General features: G+C 41.3%; 1 protein-coding gene across 1 annotated transcript in view; it reads right to left on the bottom strand.

Annotated features, from left to right (window-relative positions):
• The window catches only part of LOC138972712 (uncharacterized), a 320,338-nt gene that overhangs the window by 31,292 nt on the left and 264,580 nt on the right, over nucleotides 1–24,466 (bottom strand). The window contains exons 12-18 of the mRNA XM_070345367.1: nucleotides 21,021–21,260; nucleotides 17,562–17,798; nucleotides 9,004–9,219; nucleotides 6,983–7,252; nucleotides 5,050–5,162; nucleotides 1,189–1,312; nucleotides 363–505 (exon numbers count right to left, since the gene is read on the bottom strand). Coding sequence (XP_070201468.1) covers nucleotides 489–505; nucleotides 1,189–1,312; nucleotides 5,050–5,162; nucleotides 6,983–7,252; nucleotides 9,004–9,219; nucleotides 17,562–17,798; nucleotides 21,021–21,260 — 1,217 coding nt within the window. The 3' untranslated portion in view covers nucleotides 363–488. The remainder of the gene's footprint in view (nucleotides 1–362; nucleotides 506–1,188; nucleotides 1,313–5,049; nucleotides 5,163–6,982; nucleotides 7,253–9,003; nucleotides 9,220–17,561; nucleotides 17,799–21,020; nucleotides 21,261–24,466) is intronic.

A 24,466-nucleotide genomic window follows, 5' to 3' on the forward strand; every position in this document is an offset into this window, starting at 1 on the left:
ACAATATGTTCTGAATACATTCTCGATTTGATTTTCCTCCTCGTGTCTAAACATAAACGAGATATGCCTATCCTGAATTTTCATTGGTTTTTAGATTGGTCCATTACGAATTCGACGGATTGACTTTGGGTGTACCCTTATTTTGGCGGCTGTCACGCGAGATCTTTGAAATCAAAGAAATCTTTGACCCTAAAAATGTACCAGATGGCTAAGTAAAGTTCTTTTAACGACGACGTCATGGAAGGTTTGAATGAAATGATAAGGGAACTAATGTTTCAATGAGGGTACGAAAAATGTTGCAATATTATTTGTTGTTGTTGCTGCGTTACGATTTCCAAACGGCAGTCTCTTTCGGGTTTCACCTGTGAAGAAGCTGTCGTTCCGCACGGAACCACACAGTGTCTGTTGTTCGCCTATAGAGTTGCTCAACAGCAAGGCGTCCTCCGAGCAAATTCCTTCAGAGTCTTTGGGCGCCAGATTTAAATCTTTTATTTCCACCACCGTCCTGCACGGTTGTCAACATATCCATGACAAGGGAGAAAAAAGATGAATAACCAAATAAATTCCTCATAACACCTCTCTGCACATTTATAACAGTTAAACCATTCGTACATATATATGGTTATCATTTTGGACAGAAGGACAACAAACGTCAATCCTGTTTATTGTGAGGAGAACTTCCACAAACCTTGAAGCTGGCCTCTCTGCCGATACATGTATTTACAAAATGGTATTGTTTAAACGAATCGGTGTTGTTTTGCAAGAGTTTTTGTGTGTGTTTTGTTGTTGTTGTTGTTGTTATTGCTGCTGTTATGCATGACTTTAACAACACATTAAGTAAAAACACAAAAAGCAACAAAAACAACAACAACAACAACAACAACAAAAACAACAAACAAACAAACAAACAAACAAAACAAAAACACAAAACCACGTGCACACACATAAACTGAAATATCTATATATTACCTGGTTCTCTTGTGCGTCACAACGAACGTTATAACGTGCGTGCAGCTCATTCGATCTGACTCGAAGTTTATCTACTTTTGTGCACTGAACATAAAGCGAATGATCACAGGAGACATCGCTACTATTCAGGAAGAGTTTATCTAATGTTGTGCTCAGAACATAACGCGAATGATCACAGGAGACATCGCTACTATTTAGGAAGAATGATTAGAGACTTACGTCCCATTGGCGTTGGTTGGAACGATCCACTGACACATGTACGCATAGCCACGCGCCGTGTAGCTCTCGGGGTAGTTCGGACTTTGTATGAACGTGGCCGCCGCCAACAACGTGGGACCGCATACTGCAGAGTAGAAAATAGGCTCTTCTTCTTCCATAAAGCACTCAGGGTCTTCGCTTCGACCATTACTACTTAAAAGTAAAACATCACAAGCACGACGCGTCTATATCTCAGTTCAATTCAATTCAATTCATTAAAACTTTGTTATCTGATTGCAACAAACAGACATTTTTCTTTTGTACGTACAGTTCTGCGATGTAGCTCTGTTTCTCGCGGCAGTAGCACATCCCGTGTCCTTTCAGCACTAAATTAATCTCTGTGACTTTCAACTATAGAAGCTTGAAAGCTTTATCTCCTGGAAGGGTAAATCCAAAAACAAAGAGACTGCCAACGTTCCAAAATTCAGAATCAAAAAACAAGAAAGGTAGGTTGTTGTGAATGTATTGTTTTGTCAATAACAAACGTTCCAACAACCTACCTTTTTTTTTAAATATTTTGTATCCTTGAAGGGTATTCAAGTGTAGTGGGACATTTGAAGTGGCTTTAGTGGCCATCATCTTCTGAGCTAAAGGGCTCTAAATTCCGATTGTAACTGCTATTCACGTCACCAAGTTAGAACGCCTTGCTCTGTACGCATGCGCACACCCACCCTTATCAAAGGAAATCACCGCCACTCGACGCTTCCCAACTATTCGAGGGACGCACGGTCAGCGAGGCACCCCATTGCATACGACCACATGCGGACACAAGCATCCAAACATAAATCCAAACATAAATAGAATACCGGAGGCATCACGCAGCTAGCGATTGAAGAGGCGAGTGGGAGGTCCTATACCATCACAGCCGTCACGTGTCTTTGGCGGATCGAAACTGAGTTTGATGAAAGGTATTTAAGGCGACGTTCAGCTCAAACAGCGCCAGCGTGCGATCAAGTGCCGTTAAAAAGGTGTGACGAATACCTATGGAACGCCAAAACTTACTTTTTACCGGGTAAATCTACCGGGTAGATTGGCAAATTTACGGCACTGGATTGGCTCACTTAACAATACCGGTATACAATTTGGGCCAATGGGAACCTGAGATACCCAGTACATTTTTACCGAGCAGAAAGCTCAGGCATTGGCTTATCAAACTACCGGATAGAAAATGCCCCTTGTGCGCCGAAACTGACTTTTTATTGGGTAGAATCTAAACCTTTCTGCATTTGATTGGCTAAAGAAGAGAGAGAGAGAAAGAGAGAGAAAGAAAGAGAGAGAGAGGGGGAGAGAGAGAGAGAGGGGGGAGAGAGAGAGAGATATATACATAGATACAGAGAGAGACAGTTAGGCTTCGGTAACAGTCCGCATCAGAAACTATCTACATGTACCAAACTGCGCACAAGCAGTGATCAGCTGGGGGTTCCAATCCAGTGCAGAGATTTTGTAATCTACCGGTAGATTTTACCCGGTAAGAAGTCAGCTTTGGCGTTCCATAATTACCTCCCCTTATATTTTGTTTTCTTTTTATAACACACCAAACTGAACATGGAGTACAGGATATTTTCCGTGCGTACTTAGTCTTGTGCTTGCGAGTACACACGAAGGGGGACAAGGCACTAGCAGCACATAGTTGACACATAAGTCGGAACAATCTCTTTAATCCACCAGGCGCGACCTTGATTTGAACACTCTAACTTCCGCAAAGGAGGCCGGCGTCTTATTCACAAGGCCATAATTGCACCCGTCGATTCACGGCATCCTCCTTTAAATAAGTCGGCTCAGCCTTTCCGATCTGGCCAGGCTATTACCGGAGATAAAACCATCCCGCCTTTAGCTCACATACCCAGATTGAACACTCTGACTGCTTGTTGTGGTGGGTTCAAAGTTTCAAAGTTTTGGAGAGAGAGAGAGAGAGAGAGAGAGAGAGAGAGAGAGAGAGAGAGAGAGAAAGAGAGAGAGAGAGACTTACAAACTGGGGTGTCAAATTTCTGTAATAGATATGAAAAACACATGCCATTAAAATGAAAACAAAAGTCTATGGTGCAAACAGAAGGTCTTATGAAACCAATAAAAAATAAAAATAATGATTATAATAAAAATTAAAGCTTACAAGGCGCAAATCAAATAACAAATCCAAGCTCTTTGAGCTGTATATTATTGAACTGTTTCACAATGTATATCTAAATTCAAACATAAAGATTACTATTTTATATTTGCATCCATGTTCGCCCTAATATGCGCTTACATTCTTGTCACAACTCTTTCTTTCTGTGAGAGTGTGTGTGTGCGTGTGTGTGTGTATGTTTGTGTGTGTATGTGTGTGTGTGTGTGTGTGTGTGTGTGTGTGTGTGTGTGTGTGTGTGTGTGTGTGTGTGTGTGTGTGTGTGTGTGTGTGTGTGTGTGTGTGTATAAATCTTAAGCCGACTTAGGTCGACCAAATGTCGCCCTAAAGCCCCCATTTTACAACACTTTCGATTTAGGGCGACCGAAAGTCGGCTGGGTTCCACATCACGTAGAATTAAGGGTATAATACCCTTTGACCCTCCAAATCACGTACGAGATGCTCTCTGAAGAGCTATAAATACGTAACTGTTTTCTTCCAAAGAGGTAAAAAAAACGTACGAGTCAAACGCTGAAAGGGAATAGCCTTTGCTAGTTTACAAGCAACAGCACGCAGGCCGCCTGCTCTACTGAGACCACTAAAGTACACGCCGTGTTCGTGCCACTCCTCTGTCGACACTGACACGCCGTGAAGCAGAGGTTGCCTCCCTTGTCCTCAAACTGCGCGATATCTTTAAACTGATCATCTCGATGGCACTGTTTGCTTTAGCCTATCCGGTGCTGTCGCCTGCTCAAAAAAATGCCTCACAAAACGCTCTGGGAAAATAATGACATTTCATGGATACACCGATTGTCACTCATACCCTGTGAAAAATCTGGAAGGGGTATAAAAACCCTTTACTTTTTTCCTGAAAGGGTATGAATACCCTTGACTTTTGGGGTTGTGTGGAACCCTGGTCGGTCGCCCTAACTTTTGGCGTCTTTTTCTCCAATTCCATTGGCCTGACAACATTGACCTCATGTGCTATCGAGGAGACAGTGCCTAACGTATCTTGCTTGTAAATCGCATCAAGTTGGGATTTACCGTTTGAGCACAACATTGAATAAGTGATTTTGAGACTTAGGCCGTCCTTTGCAAAAAAGGGTCTTTAGACAACCACGATACTTATACAAATATTTGTTTAACTGAGTGTAAACATATCATCATCATTAAGGCGACGGTGTAAAACACCTATATCTTAATCTTGGCTGATTTTCAAAGTCAATTCATGACTATTGGGTGTAGGTCACTTAGCAAATGTAATTATAAAATTTACTTAATATTGCTTTAAAAACAACGGATATAGCACTGGTAGCCATAAAACCCCTTTTTACAATGGTCGCCCTATAGGCGGATGTATATATATATATATGTGTGTGTGTGTGTGTGTGTGTGTGTGTGTGTGTGTGTGTGTGTGTGTGTAGAAATAACAGTAACAGTATGCTTTAAAACAGGTAAAATCATTATTTAGGATGCCATTATACAATTTAAAGTATGTTGTTGTCTCTCTTGCCTGTCCTCAAATGTTGACCTAATGTTAACCGCGTAAGAGCAATACATACCAATTTAACAAAATATTGTACTCACGTGTGAACGAAGACGAATTTCGTAGAAACGTCGTTAATTGTAAGTTTCGTCGTCTTTGTTTACACGTTAACACAGTATTTCTTTGAAGTCTTTTAATACAAAAAAAAGCGCAAACTGCAAAACAATTTTCTTACTGAGGTGTCGACCGTTTGGAGAGTAACATTCCATCCAGTACCAACACTTGTGCTGTCAGCGTGGTAGGTAAGGTTCAGGGGGTCCGGTGGAAGACCGAATCTTCGATCGGGAACTGCAAGCAACATCCATCAAGGGTTCGGCTTTCATTCTCAACCAATTTCCATTAGATATTTTTTGCTAAATTGAGTTCCGCTGTGTCACATTTACGCTGTGACCATGAGAATTGACTCAGGACAACATATTTTTAGGCATTACGGTCAGTTGAAGGCATGGAAACGAGAAGTACTATTCATTCCTTAAGCAAGTTGTAATATGGGGGCGCTACCTGACCTTTACTTGACCTTGTCAGACTACGGAGCACAACCAAGAACATCGGTGACGAGGAGTACTAAATGCTTTGAACTGGCAACATTTTCACGATCCAGTAGAAAGCAACAATCTTTGTCTTTTATTCACCCGAACACGACCCCATCGTGACCTTGAACTTTGACGACATCAACCAGACTGAATCTCATTTCATCCTGAACGCAAAATAGACGATGTTCGGAAATCACTCTGTTGGGTTTCTTCTTCTGTGTTCGAGGGCTGAAACTCCCACGTACACTCGTGTTTTTGCACGAGTGGATTTTTACGTGCATGACCGTTTTTACACTGCCATTTAGGCAGCCATACGCCGCTTACGGAAGAAGCATGCTGGGTATTTTTCGTGTTTCTATAACCCACCGAACTCTGACATGGATTACCGGATCTTTTCCGCGCGCATTTGGTCTTGTGCCTGCGTGTACACACGAAGGGAGATAAGGCACTATAGCAGGTCTGCAAATAAGTTGACCTGGGAGATCGGAAAATCTCCACCTTAACCCACCAGGCGTGGCCTTCCGCTTTGGAGGCCGGCATCTTACCACCAAGCCATTACGTCCGTCGTCTGTTGGGTTGAAAAATCCAGAAACAGATAGACTTCCAACATTCAGAACAAAAAACCAAAACAGGTAATGAACTTATCTCAAGATAAGATAAAGTAACTTCGCCGCCATGTTGTAAGCGAGTAGCCACACGACCTCGAGATAAGTTCATTAGTGTATCATAAGTGTCTGTCTGTCTGTCTGTCTGTCTGTCTGTCTGTCTGTCTGTCTGTCTGTCTGTCTGTCTGTCTCTGTCTGTCTGTCTGTCTGTCTGTCTGTCTCTGTCTGTCTGTCTGTCTGTCTGTCTGTCTGTCTGTCTGTCTCTGTCTGTCTGTCTGTCTGTCTGTCTGTCTGTCTGTCTCTGTCTGTCTGTCTGTCTGTCTGTCTGTCTGTCTGTCTGTCTCTGTCTGTCTGTCTGTCTGTCTGTCTGTCTGTCTGTCTGTCTGTCTCTGTCTGTCTGTCTGTCTGTCTGTCTGTCTGTCTCTGTCTGTCTGTCTGTCTGTCTGTCTGCTTCAAAGACCATTGGGTCGTCGTACTGGTAAATTTAACGTTTTGTTTTGTCAATTATAAACGTTCCAATTACCTACCTTTTTTTTTTCTTTTTTTTTTGGGGGGGGGGGGATCAGCTTAACTACCTACCATTCTTGTTTTTTGATTATATGGGTTGCGAAAAAGTGAATACTTTTGCTTTTATTGAGGTAAACTTTCCACGAGTACTCCTTGTCCACAAGCTTAAGAACCCCCCCCCCCCCCCCCCCCCACCCTTCCTCGCTATAGTGACTGGCCTAGTAGAATGACACCGTGGGAAATTATGACACAAAGCAAAAGTATTCACCCTTTCACAAAGCATACAAACCCGACATAGTTATTTCCGGACTTCGTACATCATGCTTTTATAATGAAATGAGAATCAGTCTGGCTGATGTTGTCAAAGTTCAAGGTCACGGTGGGGTCCTGTTCGGGTAAATAAAAGAGTTGCAGAGTGAATTCCGAACATCGTTTATTGTAGAGTTCCACAATGTATACGTACGCAAGGTTTTTGCCATGACCTCCATCTCGCAGAGTTCAAGGTCACTTTGATTCTGCGTCATGAACACGTAGCGACCTCGCAGGACCTTATTGCAGCGTCGGAGACCCTTTGCCTCCCTTTCATTATCGTAACTAAAACATAGCGACGCGGTGTCGTACGCGAGGAAACTGCCGACAGGAACGTAGGTCCCTGGCCTTCCCCTTTCCCTCACCAGGACGTCGATGGGATCCTCGAGGTAAACTCTCACCTCTCCGTTTAAGCCGTTTCCTCCTGCAAGCAGACAGATTTCACACATACTGTCACCAGCTGGAATGTCAAGAGCAAGCAAACAGATTTCACACATACTGTCACCAGCTGGAATGTCAAGAGCAAGCAGACAGATTTCACACATACTGTCACCAGCTGGAATGTCAAGAGCAAGTAAACAGACAATGGTTGGACAAGCCCCAGGACATACTTCCAAACGGGGAGTATGACTGTCTAGATGGTCAAGAAAAAACTCATACACGTTTGTTTGTTTGTTTGCTTAACGCCCAGCCGACCACGAAGAGCCATATCAGGGCGGTGCTGCTTTGACATTTAACGTGCGCCACACACAAGACAGAAGTCGCAGCACAGGCTTCATGTCTCACCCAGTCACATTATTCTGACACCGGACCAACCAGTCCTAGCACTAACCCCATAATGCCAGACGCCAGGCGGAGCAGCCACTAGATTGCCAATTTTAAAGTCTTAGGTATGACCCGGCCGGGATTCGAACCCACGACCTCCCGATCACGGGGCGGACGCCTTACCACTAGGCCAACCGTGCCGGTACTCATACACGAAAAAAGTCAACTTGTGCAAAAACAAATAGACAAACCGAACAGCAACAACAGTAACAACAACATCATCAACAGCAACAACAACATCATCAACAGCAACAACAACAACATCAACAGCAACAACAACATCATCAACAGCAGCAACAGCAACAACAGCAACAACAACAGCAGCAACAGCAACAACAACAACATCATCAACAGCAACAACAGCAACAACAACATCATCAACAGCAACAACAACATCATCAACAGCAACAACAACAACAACATCATCAACAGCAGCAACAGCAACAACAACATCATCAGCAACAGCAACAACAACATCATCAGCAACAGCAACAACAACATCATCAACAGCAGCAACAGCAACAACAGCAGCAACAGCAACAACAACATCATCAACAGCAACAACAACATCATCAACAGCAGCAACAACAACATCAACAGCAACAACATCATCAACAGCAACAACAACATCATCAACAGCCACAACAACATCATCAACAGCAATCAATCAATCAATGACGCTTATATCGCGCATATTCCGTGGGTACAGTTCTAGGCGCTCTGCAGTGATGCCGTGTGAGATGAAATTTTATACGGCCAGTAGATTGCAGCCATTTCGGCGCATATTTACCTTTCACGGCCTATTATTCCAAGTCACACGGGTATAGGTAGACAATTATTAACTGTGCCTAAGCAATTTTGCCAGGAAAGACCCTTTTGTCAATCGTGGGATCTTTAACGTGCACACCCAATGTAGTGTACACGGGGGGGAGGGTTCGGACACCGAAGAGAGTCTGCACACAAAGTTGACTCTGAAATAAATTTCCGCCGAACCTGGGATCGAACTCACGCTGACAGCGGCCAACTGAATACAAATCCAGCGCGCTACCAACTGAGCTATATCCCCGCCCCGCAACAACAGCACCAACAACACCAACAGCAACAACATCATCAACAGCAGCAACAACAACATCATCAACAGCAGCAACAACAATAACAACAAATGCAACAACACGCACACACACAAACAGAAACACACATACACACAGAAACAGCCACACACACACACACACACACACACACACACACACACACACACACACACACACACACACTAAAAAAACGAATGCCTCGCACCAACGAAAAAGAAGAAGTAGAACAAGAAGAAGAAGAGCTTTTGTATTCACCCACCGGCTACAATCAAGTGGATGTTAACTGCTTCCACGTCGTAAAAATTGGCAAGGTCCACCATCCACCATGCCACGTGAGTCTCAGCTTCTGGAATGGCTCTGGTACACCGCTCCCCAAGAAGACCATCCACCGCCCTATCTGATGACTTGCTTGTGATGCTGCCACTCTGCCGTGTATACTTGTATACGGCAACGTTCACAAGACCGTCTCGACTGTCTGCGGAACAAAATCATTTCAGTTTCATGTTCATGACTCTATCAACCCACACACACTTACTGCCCATTGTGCCGGTGTAACACGAAATTTTTACTCCACGAAAAATTTACTCCGGAGTACTAATTCCGTACGAAATTCTTACTCCGAGTAAATTTTTCGTACGAGAAAAGAACTCCCCAAGGCACGAACAAATTACTCCCTCCACAAAATTTTTACTCCCCATGTGTGTGTGTGCGTGTGTGCGTGCGTTTGTGCTTGCGTGTGTGCGTGCGTGTAGAGCGATTTAGACCAAACTACTGGACCGATCTTTATGAAATTTGACATGAGAGTTCCTGGGTATGATATCCCCGAACGTGTTTTTCATTTTTTTGATAAATGTCTTTGATGACGTCATATCCGGCTTTTCGTGAAAGTTGAGGCGGCACTGTCACGCTCTCATTTTTCAACCAAATTGGTTGAAATTTTGGTCAAGTAGTCTTCGACGAAGCCCGGACTTCGGTATTGCATTTTAGCTTGGTGGCTTAAAAATTAATTAATGACTTTGGTCATTAAAAATCTGAAAATTGTAAAAAAAAATATTTTTTTCTAAAACGATCCACATTTACGTTCATCTTATTTTCCATCATTTTCTGATTCCAAAAACATATAAATATGTTATATTCGGATTAAAAACAAGCTCTGAAAATTAAATATATAAAAATTATTACCAAAATTAAATTGTTGAAATCAATTTAAAAACACTTTCATCTTATTTCTTGTCGGTTCCTGATTCCCAAAACATATAGATATGATATGTTTGGATTAAAAACACGCTCAGAAAGTTACAACAAAGAGAGGTACAGAAAAGCGTGCTATCCTTCTCAGCGCAAGTACTACCCCGCTCTTCCTGTCAATTTCACTGCCTTTGCCGTGCGCGGTGGACTGACGATGCTACGAGTATACGGTCTTGCTGCGTTGCATTGCGTTCAGTTTCATTCTGTGAGTTCGACAGCTACTTGACTAAATGTTGTATTTTCGCCTTACGTGACTTGTTTTTACTTCCAGTAAAAATCTCGCACGCGAAAATGGGATGCGGGCGAAGGGGTAATGCCAATTATGTGATCTCGCACAAACGAATGTCGCGCTACCCTCCCTCCACCCCTTCCACTACCAAGACTAACAGGGGACAAGGGAGTAAAAATTTCGTACACCTGGCATAGGAAGTTAAATTGCTCGTGTTCGGGTGAAGTAATTTATTCGTTTTTTATTCGTCAGGGGAGTGACATTTTTGTACGAAATGTTTACTAGGAACTCATCTGTCGTGGGGAGTAATTTTCTCGTGTAATGGGGGAGTATTTTTTTCGTAAAGGGAGTAACATTTTCGTACGAAATTTTTACTCCAGAGTAAAAATCTCGTGGGAGTAATTTTCTCGTGTTACACCGGTTGGCATGTAGGGCAGCAACGAAGAACCTATACTACCAGCCCATCGCAGTCTAAATGTGTACATGGCTACGTTCACCAGACCGTCTCGACTGTGTATGGGGACAAATCATTTCAATTTCATTTTCATTACCCTATTTACCTTTCGCAGAGAAATTCGGGTTCCTTCCTCTCAGAGGAACGTTAGTAGCAACAAAATGCATTACGCGTGTAAGTGTAATCAGCTTCCTCCACTTTTGGCAGAATAACCGTGGTCTTTATCGGCCGCGGCGGTGGCACGGGGAAATGGACATGGATGCCGGCTCTAAATTCTCACATCAAGTTGGTCATATTACACCCGACATGGATTCAAACCAATGGCTTTAAAAACATATTGCACCGATTTTCGTACCATGTCACGATTTAGTGACATGGATCGAGAAAGTGCCACTCTGTGGGGTGCCTTTCTCGAATTGCGACAGAAAGCGCCTGTGGTTTCTGTCAACGGCTGTGGGTTTTAGCTGACAGAGCATAGCGAACACGGGGATTTCGTGTTGCACGGGTTTCACGTGGGTGATTTCTGCTGTCGGGGCAAAACTGGCGATAGCTGAACTTGGTACGTGACAAGGTGAGTCACGTGATTTTGTCAAGGTTGTCTGTGTGAGACATGTTAACTGGACACTCGAAACTCGGCGGCTAGAGAGAGCAGTCGGTGTCTTATTTTCCTACAAGTTTGATGGTCTTCAACGCGTTGACTTCTGCACTGTTTGTCAACGTGCCGTTCTGCGTGCACAGTAGGGCTTAAAGGGACTTCAAGTAGAGACCATTTGTGACCCTCCACCACGGAATGAGTCGCATGTCACCTTTGCAAGATTTTCATATTTTTACATTTTCCTACAGAGTTTTTTATGCTCTATCCAGTGGTGAAAACCGTTTTAGAAAAGAGCGAAAACTGTTTGAGTTATAAGCCTGTGACTAAGGTGACCCTCACACTGTTACCAGACACTCCCCGGACATATATTAAGCCTAGCGCAGAACCGCGCGAGGTGACATGCGACTCATTTCGTGGTGGAGGGTCACATTTTCTGTTTACATGCTGCCTGACGGACGGACGGATCGCTGTGCGGGGAAGGTTTTCTACCGTATAAGGATTCAGCGGTTTCGCTTAAAAGAGAGAGCTACCTACATTAGGCTGTTGAGGTAATAAATCATTATTTAACGCTGTGGACGAGTCTGTGTTTGTGGAATGAAATACTTTCTGTTGTTCTTTCCAGGTTAGCGCATAATTTGCTCTTTGTGACGCTAAAATACTAATCTGTATATGTTTTTTGCAGATATAGAGAGAAGGAAGGAAATAGCTGATTTGTTGTTGTAAAATTTCGTTTGTGCAGGCCCACGTGCTCGATGAAATATGTAAAGGTGACATGTTTCAATGTGGAGGTTGAGGGGTAGCGTGGCATGTTTAGTGCACCGATGCTTTTTGTTGCAGCCTACCTTTCTTCCGTTGCTTGCTGTTCTTCTACGGCCTACGTATATCTACTACGTTCTATGCTGAGCGGGATGCTGTAACCGGATCGTCCGCGGTGTGATGTAACCAGCTAACCTGATGTACTGGTGATTTGCTGTCGCTGTCGCCGTCCTACCAGCTACAACTCTACTTTTTCTGGTAGACTACGGGAGGACCTTCAGCGACTGAGTGAGGCGCCTGATGTCTCCACTGTTCCCTGCTTCGTTGCCACGCCAGCCGGCACTACATTCGACGGAGCAGTTGTGGAGACTATAGACTAATCACGGGCCGCCCACTCAATGGCAAAAAGCTAAGTTGCACCATGTCTTTTGCACCCTTCTTACCACCAAGTCATCTGTTATATTTATGATTATACTCGAGTGGTGACAACGTGGGGTGTGTGACACCTGCATGAACTAGCACTTTAAGGCAGATCAGTGACTTTCTTAACTATACACGGGATCAGCGTGTTATCATTATTTTCTGTACTTTAACTGGCATTTTTTGTCAGTGACCACTTGTTTTTACGTTTTGAACGTAAAAGAACATCTTTTGGAGTTAAGTCTCGAGGGAGGTGGCGTGATATTACATAAACAGGCGTCTGAAACTTTTACTTTTGTTGATTATATTTATTTGTATGACTGCGAGAGTGGATCGTGGTGTGGTTAGTTAGTTAGAAGTAACTAACCGTTCGTAATCACCTTATGTGATATATTGAAATGTGACATACCATAAGTAAACATTTATTCGCGAGTCCATTTATTTCAACTGTCTTTGCCATTAAATGATCTTAACTCATTGGAGACGTAATATTTTAGTCCTGTTTTGAAAATTTGTAAAAAAAATTTTAAAAAAAGAAGAAAAAAAAGAAGAAGATTACAGCTAGATCAAAACTGTTTAGCTCTCGATAAAGTATCTGACCCGATCTCTTTCCATGCAAACAAATAAAATTGTTCATATAAATTTTCATTGTTGAGTTATGCTGCTAATTAGGTCACTAAACTGGAAAATACACTTTTGTTTAATCACACAGTAGTGCACACATTCACATTTTAAAAACTGAATCCATGAATCAAGTGCTCAGAATTTCTTTTTACAGATAAACAAAGGAAACATACACAAAATCCAGATGCCACACTGCACACAATTATCCATCCTGAACTCAGGTCAAAAATGAGTTACATCCCTTCGGGTCTTATTCTATCCCTGACAGGATGCCTTAGTTTTCCTTCTCTGGAGAGGAAATCGATTTTTTACATATTTAGATTTTTTCGTAATGTGTTATGGATATAAGCAGATTCGCGATCGTCAATAATGATTTTTCATGGTGTTGTGTAATTTTTTAAATTACAAAGGAAGTGATATGTAAGAAATTTTCAGGCGAGCTATCTTTCGCGGATGTATATACTGTGCAAATAACTCTAAAGTGTCACGTGATAATCAACTTTGGCTTCGGTGCCTGCCGGTGCAGACGATATTTTCTGTAACCAGTTGAGAGTGATGCAATCATATATCACGGTCTCCTTCCGACAGCAGTCTCAAACTTTCGACTTGTTTTGACCAAAGAACGATGTCTTTATCATAACTGTGAAGAACAGAACGGAGATCACTGTCGAAGTCGGCCAATCTGCAATCATTTTTGTCTTGCGAACACTGATCTCAAATTTAGATCAGTGCTCGCGAAAAACATATGGGAGATAACTCTGTATTCTTGTTTTGATAGTGTGACAGGGGAGGCTACCGCTCCTTTCACAGCAGACTCTGCACCCGAGTTGTTGGCCTTTAAGTCAACACCGGTGTATTGTGGATTTCTGTTTGTGATGGGGTCTGGTGGTTTCCGATCATCTGTATGTTCATGGAAACCTTCGGGTTTGCATAACAGTTTTTATAGGGCTAAGAAATTAGCCCTAACATTTTCAATCCTGTTTGATTGCACTTCGCCTCCCGAGGTGATCGTAGTGTTTCGGCACTCGGTTACATCTGGCGCTTGCGAGCAGGGATGGGACTCGGCATGATATGTTCAGGTAATGGCATAATATGACCACTGAACATTTTCGTGCTGTTCCCATTCTGCGAACTTGGGATGGACAGTGGTCCCCCGGTTCGGAACTTCGGGACGAAGTTCATTCAAACGGGGGCGATTGTGACAGGGGAGGCTACCGCTCCTTTCACAGCAGACTCTGCACCCGAGTTGTTGGCCTTTAAGTCAACACCGGTGTATTGTGGATTTCTGTTTGTGATGGAGTCTGGTGGTTTCCGATTGTCTGTATGTTCATGGAAACCTTCGGGTTTGCATAACAGTTTTTATAGGGCGAAGAAATTAGCCCTAACATTTTCAATCCTGTTTGATTGCACTTCGCTTCCCGAGGTGATCGTAGTGTTTCGGCACTCGGTTACAATAGATTTGCGCAATAATTTAGCATGCTGTCAGAGAGAAACTGGCGAAAGCCGTGGAGCGATGATTATCAGAATGACAATTATCAACATTACAGGAGAAAAATGTTTTCCAAAATCAAAAGCAAAATACATGTTGTACTCTCCTTTCGCGTAATCATTGACTGTGTGGAATATTTCAAAGGAAGACAACTTAAAAAAATATACGCATGTTAGTGTTAGCAAGGGTGTCTGCAATCGTGTATCAACAGTTCTTTCCCTCGAGCAGGCTCTATCTTTTCACTGAACATTCTCAAAATCTGTTCAATCATATGATCCAATACAGTTCCCATGATTTTTAAACTCGTCATAGGTTTATAGACTTACTTTTTGTTGTTAAAGCAGCCCGACTTTGCATGCATGCAGACAAATGATTGATACAAATACTGCCAAAGTTTCATTTAAGTATAACCACTTGTGTAAATTTGCTTGTGTTTGAGCGATTAGTAAGTCAATTTTGAAACGGCTGTGTTCGGGAAATCTTTTGAGACTATCCTTATTCCACACCAAGCTGTTTTTGTTAAATGTGACCCTCTACCACGAAATGAGTCGCATGTCACCTTTGCATGATTTTCATATTTTTAAATTTTCCTAAAGAGTTGTTTATGCTCTATCCAGTGGTGAAAACCGTTTTAGAAAAGAGCAAAAACTGTTTGAGTTATAAGCCTGTGACTAAGGTGACCCTGACACTGTTACCAGACACTACTTGGCTTATTTAGTACAGGCTTTATTCAACCAACCACATTCGTTTCGTGCCATATAAGGAAGTGCTACATCACAAATGTTGCGTACACGTCACTTCCGGTTGGCGGTGAAACGAATTTCACACCAAAAACACAAACGACTTTCGTTGATTTGGGCGATTCTACGAATCTACTTTCGTTGACTTTGTAGTCATGTTTTGATTATTTCTGCATGGAAACCTTTAGTTTATTGGATATAGGTTACATGATCGTTATTTAACTGTTCATATCTTCCTAGTTTAAGGTCTGGAGTGGACGCTAAAGTCGATCTTTCACTGCATTTCTGTAGCATACATTTGCCTAGGTTGCGCTTGGGAAAATCAAAGATGGCGGCCCGGAGCCGGTTGCCGCTTCACGACTTTAGAGTTCTATTTCTTCCCTAATATCAGTAGAATACTTAAATGTATAGGGCAGACCTTAATTTGTGAACTGTCTCACTTTGAACAGTTATAAATTGTATGAGTAGAGCTTCGGGTTGCAAATTAATCGCACATAACACACATCGCACATCGCGCTTCTTCTGCGAACAGAACTTCTCTGCTGGCGTCAGTCTAAACCGCGACACTTTTTAACATGCACTGTTGAGTTTCGTTGTGCACGCGCATCCCAGCAGGCACGAGAAAATGAGGTGGTGAAGAGAAAGTGGTGGGCTTTTTTCTTGTCTCTAAATCTAGCTACTCCCCGGACTTATATTAAGCCTAGCGCAGAACCGCGCAAGGTGACATGCGACTCATTTCGTGGTGGAGGGTCACAGATTTCTGTCCTACTTTTCGCCTCTGAGGGGAGCGAGTATTGCATCGTTTTTGCAAAAATACAGGTTTGAAATAGCCCCGACGGGCGCAGAGGCGTGGCGGTAAGACGTCGGCCTCCTAATTGGGAGGTCGTGTGTTCGAATCCCGGTCGCTGCCGCCTGGTGGGTTAAGAGTGGAGATTTTTTCGATCTCCCAGGTCAACTTATGTGCAGACCTGCTAGTGACTTAACCCCCTTCGTGTGTACACGCAAGCACAAGACCAACTGCGCACGGAAAAGATCCTGTAATCCATTTCGGAGTTCGGAGGGTTACGGAAACACGAAAATACCCAGCATGCCCACTCAACGAAAGCTGAGGGAAGCTGACTATGCTCTCAGAGTATAGTTTGGGGAACCCAAATGGGCAAACGAGCTCACACGTAACCAGACAATTCTTGAACGCTGAAGAAGAAGAAGAAGAAGAAGAAGAAGAAGAAGAAGAAGAAGAAGAAGAAGAAGAAGAAGAAGAAGAAGAAGAAGAAAGAAGAAAGAAGAAGAAGAAGAAGAAGAAGAAGAAGAAGAAGAAGAAGAAGAAGAAGAAGAAGAAGAAGAAGAAAGAAGAAGAAAGAAGAAGAAAGAAGAAGAAAGAAAGAAGAAAGAAGAAGAAGACCCGAGAGCTAATGAACTACACCAAACGTGTCCCAGAGTTAGTGTTGGATATTCAAATCAAACATGATGTGTTGGGTTGTGTTTCAAGACAGTGTATATATATACTCTAACAGCCAGCGTGTTTGTTTACGCCGTGCAAAGAGTTTTAGCCCTAACTAGCGTGGGATGAGCATGATTGAATTCGGTAGATTACAGATGTGAATTCCTGCATCCAACGGATTTTGTCTGCCTCGACGAATGCGTCCAACCAGAAAGTGAACATGAGCCCGCTGTGACCCCAAAATGAAGGTCATGTGGGCAGATCATTAAATTATTGAAGTGTGGACAGTTTCAAAGTTTCACCTTCAAACACGACTGAGATAATGTCAACGTTAGGTTTTTATGAATTGAACATGACCCCGCTGAGACGCCAACATTTGACGAGGACGAATCAAACTGGGGTCAAGTCAGGAAATTAATAATACCTAGAAGTGTGCACAGTTGAGCTTCTAAAACAATCGAAAAAACGTCAACGTTAAGTTTTTATGAATCGAACATGACCCCGCAGTGACACCATAAATGTGACAATGGTCAACTACACTGAGGTCACGTCAGCAGATCATCAAACCCTAGAAGTATGCAAAGTTTCAAAGCGTCAGTTTGAAATTCTTCCGATAAAACCTCAATGTTAATTTTTTTTTCATACCGTACTGCTTTAGAACAAAGACACCGATTACTCAGGTTGGTCAAAAAATCACAAGAAACTTTCCCCAAATGGCTCCTTAAATATTATACGCTTTAATTAAAATTCCCAAGGCACTTTCCCCCAAATGGCTATTTAGACACTACATATACATTTCAGTGAAATAATTGCTCAATTACCGTACAGTCTTCCGTACACCTGGACGTTGCAAAACACAAAGGGGGCGCGTGATAAACCAGCTACGTCAATACGGACATAGGATCCGACTGTCAGACGTTCACATCGTACTAGCCTTGTCTGGGAAAACCTCTGGTTACTCGCACAAAGTGTTGCTTCAGTTGGGATTGTCTTGTTCAGACCATTACCGCCGACATAAATAGTGTAGATAATGTAGTCAGGATCCCTTGCTCGGTTGTCTGGAAAGTGAAATATGAGAAATACCATCAGACATAAATACAGTGGACGCCGCTTAATAAAACCGCGGTTAATAGAGCCAGCCGCTTATAAAAGCCGATTTCAGACGGTCCGGATTTATCACTATATCTTATGTATTAGAAAAAGCCGGTTAATAAAACCAACCCGCCGCTTATTAAAGCCAGTTTTCTCAGAGAAATCACGTAGTTTGTGACTAAAACTCACATTATCTTGTTCTGATGTGGAAGACGACCAACAAACAAACACTCATAAAATCGTTCTTCTCTGCCGAGTAATGATTCGTGACGGTGACAGTGAAATTATTGATGTACCGAAGTGATCAAAGTACACGTACATGTACATAATTAAAACAAAAGTTCAACATCCTTCGTGAAGTTTTGTTTAGATTCAAACAAGTGTAAATGACGAAAGAAAAGATTTTTTTTTTTCGAAAATGACGTAATCCTGGACCGCCGGTTAATAAATCCGCCGCTTATTAAAGCCATTTTTTGTCGGTCCAGAAGTGGCTTTATTAAGCGGCGACCACTGTAGTGTAGATAATGTAGTCAGGATCCCTTGCTCGGTTGTCTGAAAAGTGAAACATCAAAAATACCATCAGACATAAATAGTGTAGATAATGTAGTCAGGATCCCTTGCTCGGTTGTCTGAAAAGTGAAACATCAGAAATACCATCAGACATAAATAGTGTAGATAATGTAGTCAGGATCCCTTGCTCGGTTGTCTGAAAAGTGAAATATGAGAAATACCATCAGACATAAATAGTGTATATAATTTCGCTATGATTCCTTGCTTGGTTGTCTGAAAAGTGAAACATCAGAAATACCATCAGACATAAATAGTGTATATAATGTAGTCAGGATCCCTTGCTCGGTTGTCTAAAAAGTGAAACATAAGAAATACCATCAGACATAAAAACAAGTCGCGTAAAGTGACACACAAACATTTAGTCAAGTTATGATGTGTTTCTATTTGAATTATTGTAACGTGCCTTTCCGATATGGCTGGGAATAGCGTAGTTACGTCACGTTTTCGTAAGCAAAAATTAGATCAATTTCTCAATTCGCATGAAGATATTTCCAGAGACATCCATAGGATTTCAACCCAAACCTAACACAATGCCGAGCAGGATCCCTAAAATCACATCTCAACAAAAAACCAATTGATCGTCACATTTTTGCACAGGTCTGCAAAACGTACCATTACCCCCATGTTGAAAAATGGCACCAGAAGAGGTAAAAGCAATCGTGCTCGGAAAAATATGTATGTTGAGTGATATGTTTTAAAGTGTTTATCATCTGCCATGTCCTAAAATAGAGATAAGTGTATCTTGAGGAAGTCTGAAATTAAAAATGTCTAGTGAAATCATTTGCATTAAAACGTAACCGTGCCCGCGCGTGTATGTGTTGTGCGGGTGTCTCTCTCTGTCTTTCTCTTTATCTTTGTTCAAAACTAGTCAAGCCTCCCCTGGCGCTATGGTGTGGAACTCCATTCCGTCTGTAATAAGATCATTAAACTCACTAAAGAGTTTGAAACAAGCTCTGCATAATCATTTTATGTCTACCTAGATGGCTATACTAGTCTTAACACGTGCAAGTAGTTGTCAACAATTGGCAAAGCTTTATGAATTACACAACTATGTTCTTTATTATACGTATTATGTGGAATTTATGTTGCGATTTTCCATCATCATCATCAACATCATCATCATCATCATCATCATCATCATCATCATCATCATCATCATCATCATCATCATCATCATCACTTGATCATCATCATCATCATCATCATCATCATCAACAACATCTTCATCATCATCATCATCTACACCATATAATTATTATTAGCATTAGTGTAAACGTTGGTATCGTGTGAATTTTACCGTCGATCACTTTACATGTGTAACCTCAATTAACATGTTGTATGTTTCGCTTTTGATTTGTATGTTGCTTACTTTGTCATTTTGTTGTTTATGTTTATTTGCTTGTTTGCTTACTTGTCGATTGTTTGCTAGTTCGTTCGTTTACTTTGTTTATTTGTCATGTTGCTTTACTTGTTTATCATTTATTAGACATTTGTATTAGAAGTAAGGACCGGTTGTAAGAAAAGGCGTTGCCTTAAACCTCTATCCTTGAAAAATAAAGTTCCATCATCATCATCATCATCATCATCATCATCATCATCTCTCACATACTTTTTCAATGGTGTGTGTGTGTGTGTGTGTGTGTGTGTGTGTGTGTGTGTGTGTGTGGTTGTGTGGTTGTGTGTGTGTGTATGTGTGTGTGTGTGTGTGTGTGTGTGTGTGTGTGTGTGTGTGTAGAGCGATTCAGACAAAACTACTGGACCGATCTTCATGAAACTTGACATGAGAGTTCCTGGGTATAATATCCCCACATGTTTTTTCATTTTTTCGATAAACGACTTTGATGACGTCATATCCGGCTTTTTATGATTGTTGAAGCGGCACTGTCACGCCCTCATTGTTTAACCAAATTGATTGAAATTTTGACTCAGTCCGGACTTTGGTATTGCATTTCAGCTCAGAAGCTTAACAATAATTTAATTAGTTTGCTCATTAAAGTTGTCATTAAAAACGATGTTCCACTTACAGATTAAAAAATCATTGCATTGTATTCCTCGTTTTCTGCTGAATTCAAAAATATATAGATGTTATGTTTACTTGTAAAACGCGCTCAGAATTAAAGAAAATAGGTCGAGTATAATGTTCGCATGATTTGTGTAGACGAGCGTGACCCGTCTCGGTATTCGGGGAAGTTTAGCCGAGACTATCCGAATGCAGTCTCGGCGATGACTGGTTTTTGGTGATTATCTTTTAGTTTGATACCTACAGCTTGACTAAATGTGTTTATATCGCTTCACGCGACACACACACACACACACACACACACACACACACACACACACACACACACACACACACACACAAAACTTGACTAAATGTAACGGCCCTATGCTCCACAGGGAGTTTACAGGAATAAGTCAAATGTAACAACAACAACAATGTCATCATTTTAAATGAGAAGCAAATAAGACGAGACGAGACGAGACGAGACGAGACAAGATAAGATAAGATAAAAGAGAAGAACTTAATAGTTTTGCTGACAGGGGCATTGTTGAAAACATTTGCTTCAGAGGAGGCAGGAGAAAGGGATCCTGCACGAAGCAAAAAAAAAGTACCGTACCTTTAGTTATCGAAACGCCATAGACTCTGTAATTGACGCTCGGTTGTGTCGCCAAGGTGATGAGGAAAAAATTGACGACACCTCTTCCATGGTGTCGGGGTTCTAATATCGCACAACGACCTTTCACGATGTATGTTAGATCTGGCAGGGTCTCGGTATACCGATGCAGCTGTCCGCTGGATATGGATATATAGGTCGCTTCTTTTCGTAAAGCCACGTTGTATGCAGTGAGTTCTGAAGCTAAAAGAAACAAGTCGCGTAAGGCGAAAATACAACATTTAGTCAAGTAGCTGTCGAACTCACAGAATGAAACTGAACGCAATGCCATTTTTCAGCAAGACCGTATACTCGTAGCATCGTCAGTCCACCGCTCATGGCAAAGGCAGTGAAATTGACAAGAAGAGCGGGGTAGTAGTTGCGCTAAGAAAGATAGCACGCTTTTCTGTACCTCTCTTTGTTTTAACTTTCTGAGCGTGTTTTTAATCCAAACATATCATATCTATATGTTTTTGGAATCAGGAACCGACAAGGAATAAGATGAAAGTGTTTTTAAATTGATTTGGACAATTTAATTTTGATAATAATTTTTATATATTTAATTTTCAGAGCTTGTTTTTAATCCAAATATAACATATTTATATGTTTTTGGAATCAGCAAATGATGGAGAATAAGATAAACGTAAATTTGGATCGTTTTATAAATTTTTATTTTTTTTTACAATTTTCAGATTTTTAATGACCAAAGTCATTAATTAATTTTTAAGCCACCAAGCTGAAATGCAATACCGAAGTCCGGGCTTTGTCGAAGATCACTTGACCAAAATTTCAACCAATTTGGTTGAAAAATGAGGGCGTGACAGTGCCGCCTCAATTTTCACGAAAAGCCGGATATGACGTCATCAAAGACATTTATCAAACAAATGAAAAAAACGTATGGGGATTTCATACCCAGGAACTCTCATGTCAAATTTCATAAAGATCGGTCCAGTAGTTTAGTCTGAATCGTTCTACACACACACACAGACACGCACACGCACACACACACACACGCACATACACCACGACCCTCGTTTCGATTCCCCCTCGATGTTAAAATATTTAGTCAAAACTTGACTAAATATAAAAACAAGTCGCGTAAGGCGAAAATACTATATTTAGTCAAGTAGCTGTCGAACTCACAGAATGAAACTGGACGCAATGCAACGCAGCAAGACTGTAGCATCGTCAGTCCACTGCGCACGGCAAAGGCAATGAAATTGACAAGAAGAGCGGGGTAGTACTTGCGCTGAGAAGGATAGCACGCTTTTCTGTACCTCTCTTCGTTTTAACTTTCTGAGCGTGTTTTTAATCCAAACATATCATATCTATATGTTTTTGGAATCAGGAACCGACAAGGAATAAGATAAAAGTTTTTTTAAATTGATTTCGAAAAAAACATTGATGATAATTTTTATATATTTAATTTTCAGAGCTTGTTTTTAATCCGAATATAACATATTTATATGTTTTTGGAATCAGCAAATGATGGAGAATAAGATAAACGTAAATTTGGATCGTTTTATAAATTTTTATTTTTTTTTACAATTTTCCGATTTTTAATGACCAAAGTCATTAATTAATTTTTAAGCCACCAAGCTGAAATGCAATACCGAAGTCCGGGCTTCGTCGAAGATTACTTGACCAAAATTTCAACCAATTTGGTTGAAAAATGAGGGCGTGACAGTGCCGCCTCAACTTTCACGAAAAGCCGGATATGACGTCATCAAAGACATTTATCAAAAAAATGAAAAAAACGTATGGGGATTTCATACCCAGGAACTCTCATGTCAAATTTCATAAAGATCGGTCCAGTAGTTTAGTCTGAATCGCTCTACACACACACACACACACACAGACACACAGACACAGACACACAGACACACACACACACACACACACACACACACACACACACACACACACACACACACACACACACGCACATACACCACGACCCTCGTTTCGATTCCCCCTCGATGTTAAAATATTTAGTCAAAACTTGACTAAATATAACAAGTCGCATAAGGCGAAAATACAACATTTAGTCAAGTAGCTGTCGAACTCACAGAATCAAACTGAACGCAATGCAACGCAGCAAGACCGTATACTCGTAGCATCGTCAGTCCACCGCGCACGGCAAAGGCAGTGAAATTGACAAGAAGAGCGGGGTAGTACTTGCGCTGAGAAGGATAGCACGCTTTTCTGTACCTCTCTTCGTTTTAACTTTCTGAGCGTGTTTTTAATCCAAACATATCATATCTATATGTTTTTGGAATCAGGAACCGACAAGGAATAAGATGAAGGTGTTTTTAAATTGATTTGGACAATTTAATTTTGATAATAATTTTTATATTTTTAATTTTCAGAGCTTGTTTTTAATCCAAATATAACATATTTATATGTTTTTGGAATCAGAAAATAATAAAGAATAAGATAAACGTAAATTTGGATCGTTCTATAAAAAAAATATTTTTTTTTACATTTTTCAGATTTTTAATGACCAAACTCACTCATTAGTTTTTAAGCCACCAAGCTGAAATGCAATACCAAACCCCGGCCTTCGTCGAAGATTACTTGACCAAAATTTCAACCAATTTGGTTGAAAAATGAGAGCGTGACAGTGCCGCCTCAACTTTCACGAAAAGCCGGATATGACGTCATCAAAGACATTTATTGAAAAAATGAAAAACACGTATGGGGATTTCATACCCATGAACTCTCATGTCAAATTTCATAAAGATCGGTCCAGTAGTTTAGGCTGAATCGCTCTACACACACACACACACACACACACACACACACACACACACACACACACACACACACACACACACACACACACACATACACCACGACCCTCGTCTCGATTCCCCCTCTACGTTAAAGTATTTAGTCAAAACTTGACTAAATATAAAAACAGATGAAGGGAAAACGTTTTGAAAGAAGATCAACTATCCTTGGCATTCGATGTCATTAATCCAACAAATAAGCCCACAAATTTGTGGGGCACATTTCCTGTTTGTGGACCACAAAATGAAGGCCAAAACAAAATGTGGGGCACAAAATGTGCGCCATAAAAATAAAGGCAAATAAAAGTAGTCCTTAAATAAAATATGAAGCAAGATTTTGTGGACCATAAAATTCGATTGATCACTTTCCCGAGAAGTCGGTTTTAAGACACAATAAAACGCTCTTCCTTAGTGGAAAAGATGAATAGTATTGATGACGAAAAAACATGGCGGCCGTCGTTACTGACATTGAAAACAATCTAATATTTGGCAGTTCAACACGTCCCCCAGAGAAATATATCGACAAAGAAGTTGAAACACTGACTGCCCTTCTGAAGGAATTCAATCGGGATGTGAATGGTACAGCTGATTTTGCTGATTTGGACACGGTTTGCCTTG

This window comes from Littorina saxatilis, linkage group LG8 (genome assembly GCF_037325665.1).
Source record: "Littorina saxatilis isolate snail1 linkage group LG8, US_GU_Lsax_2.0, whole genome shotgun sequence".
Lineage (NCBI taxonomy): Eukaryota > Metazoa > Mollusca > Gastropoda > Littorinimorpha > Littorinidae > Littorina > Littorina saxatilis.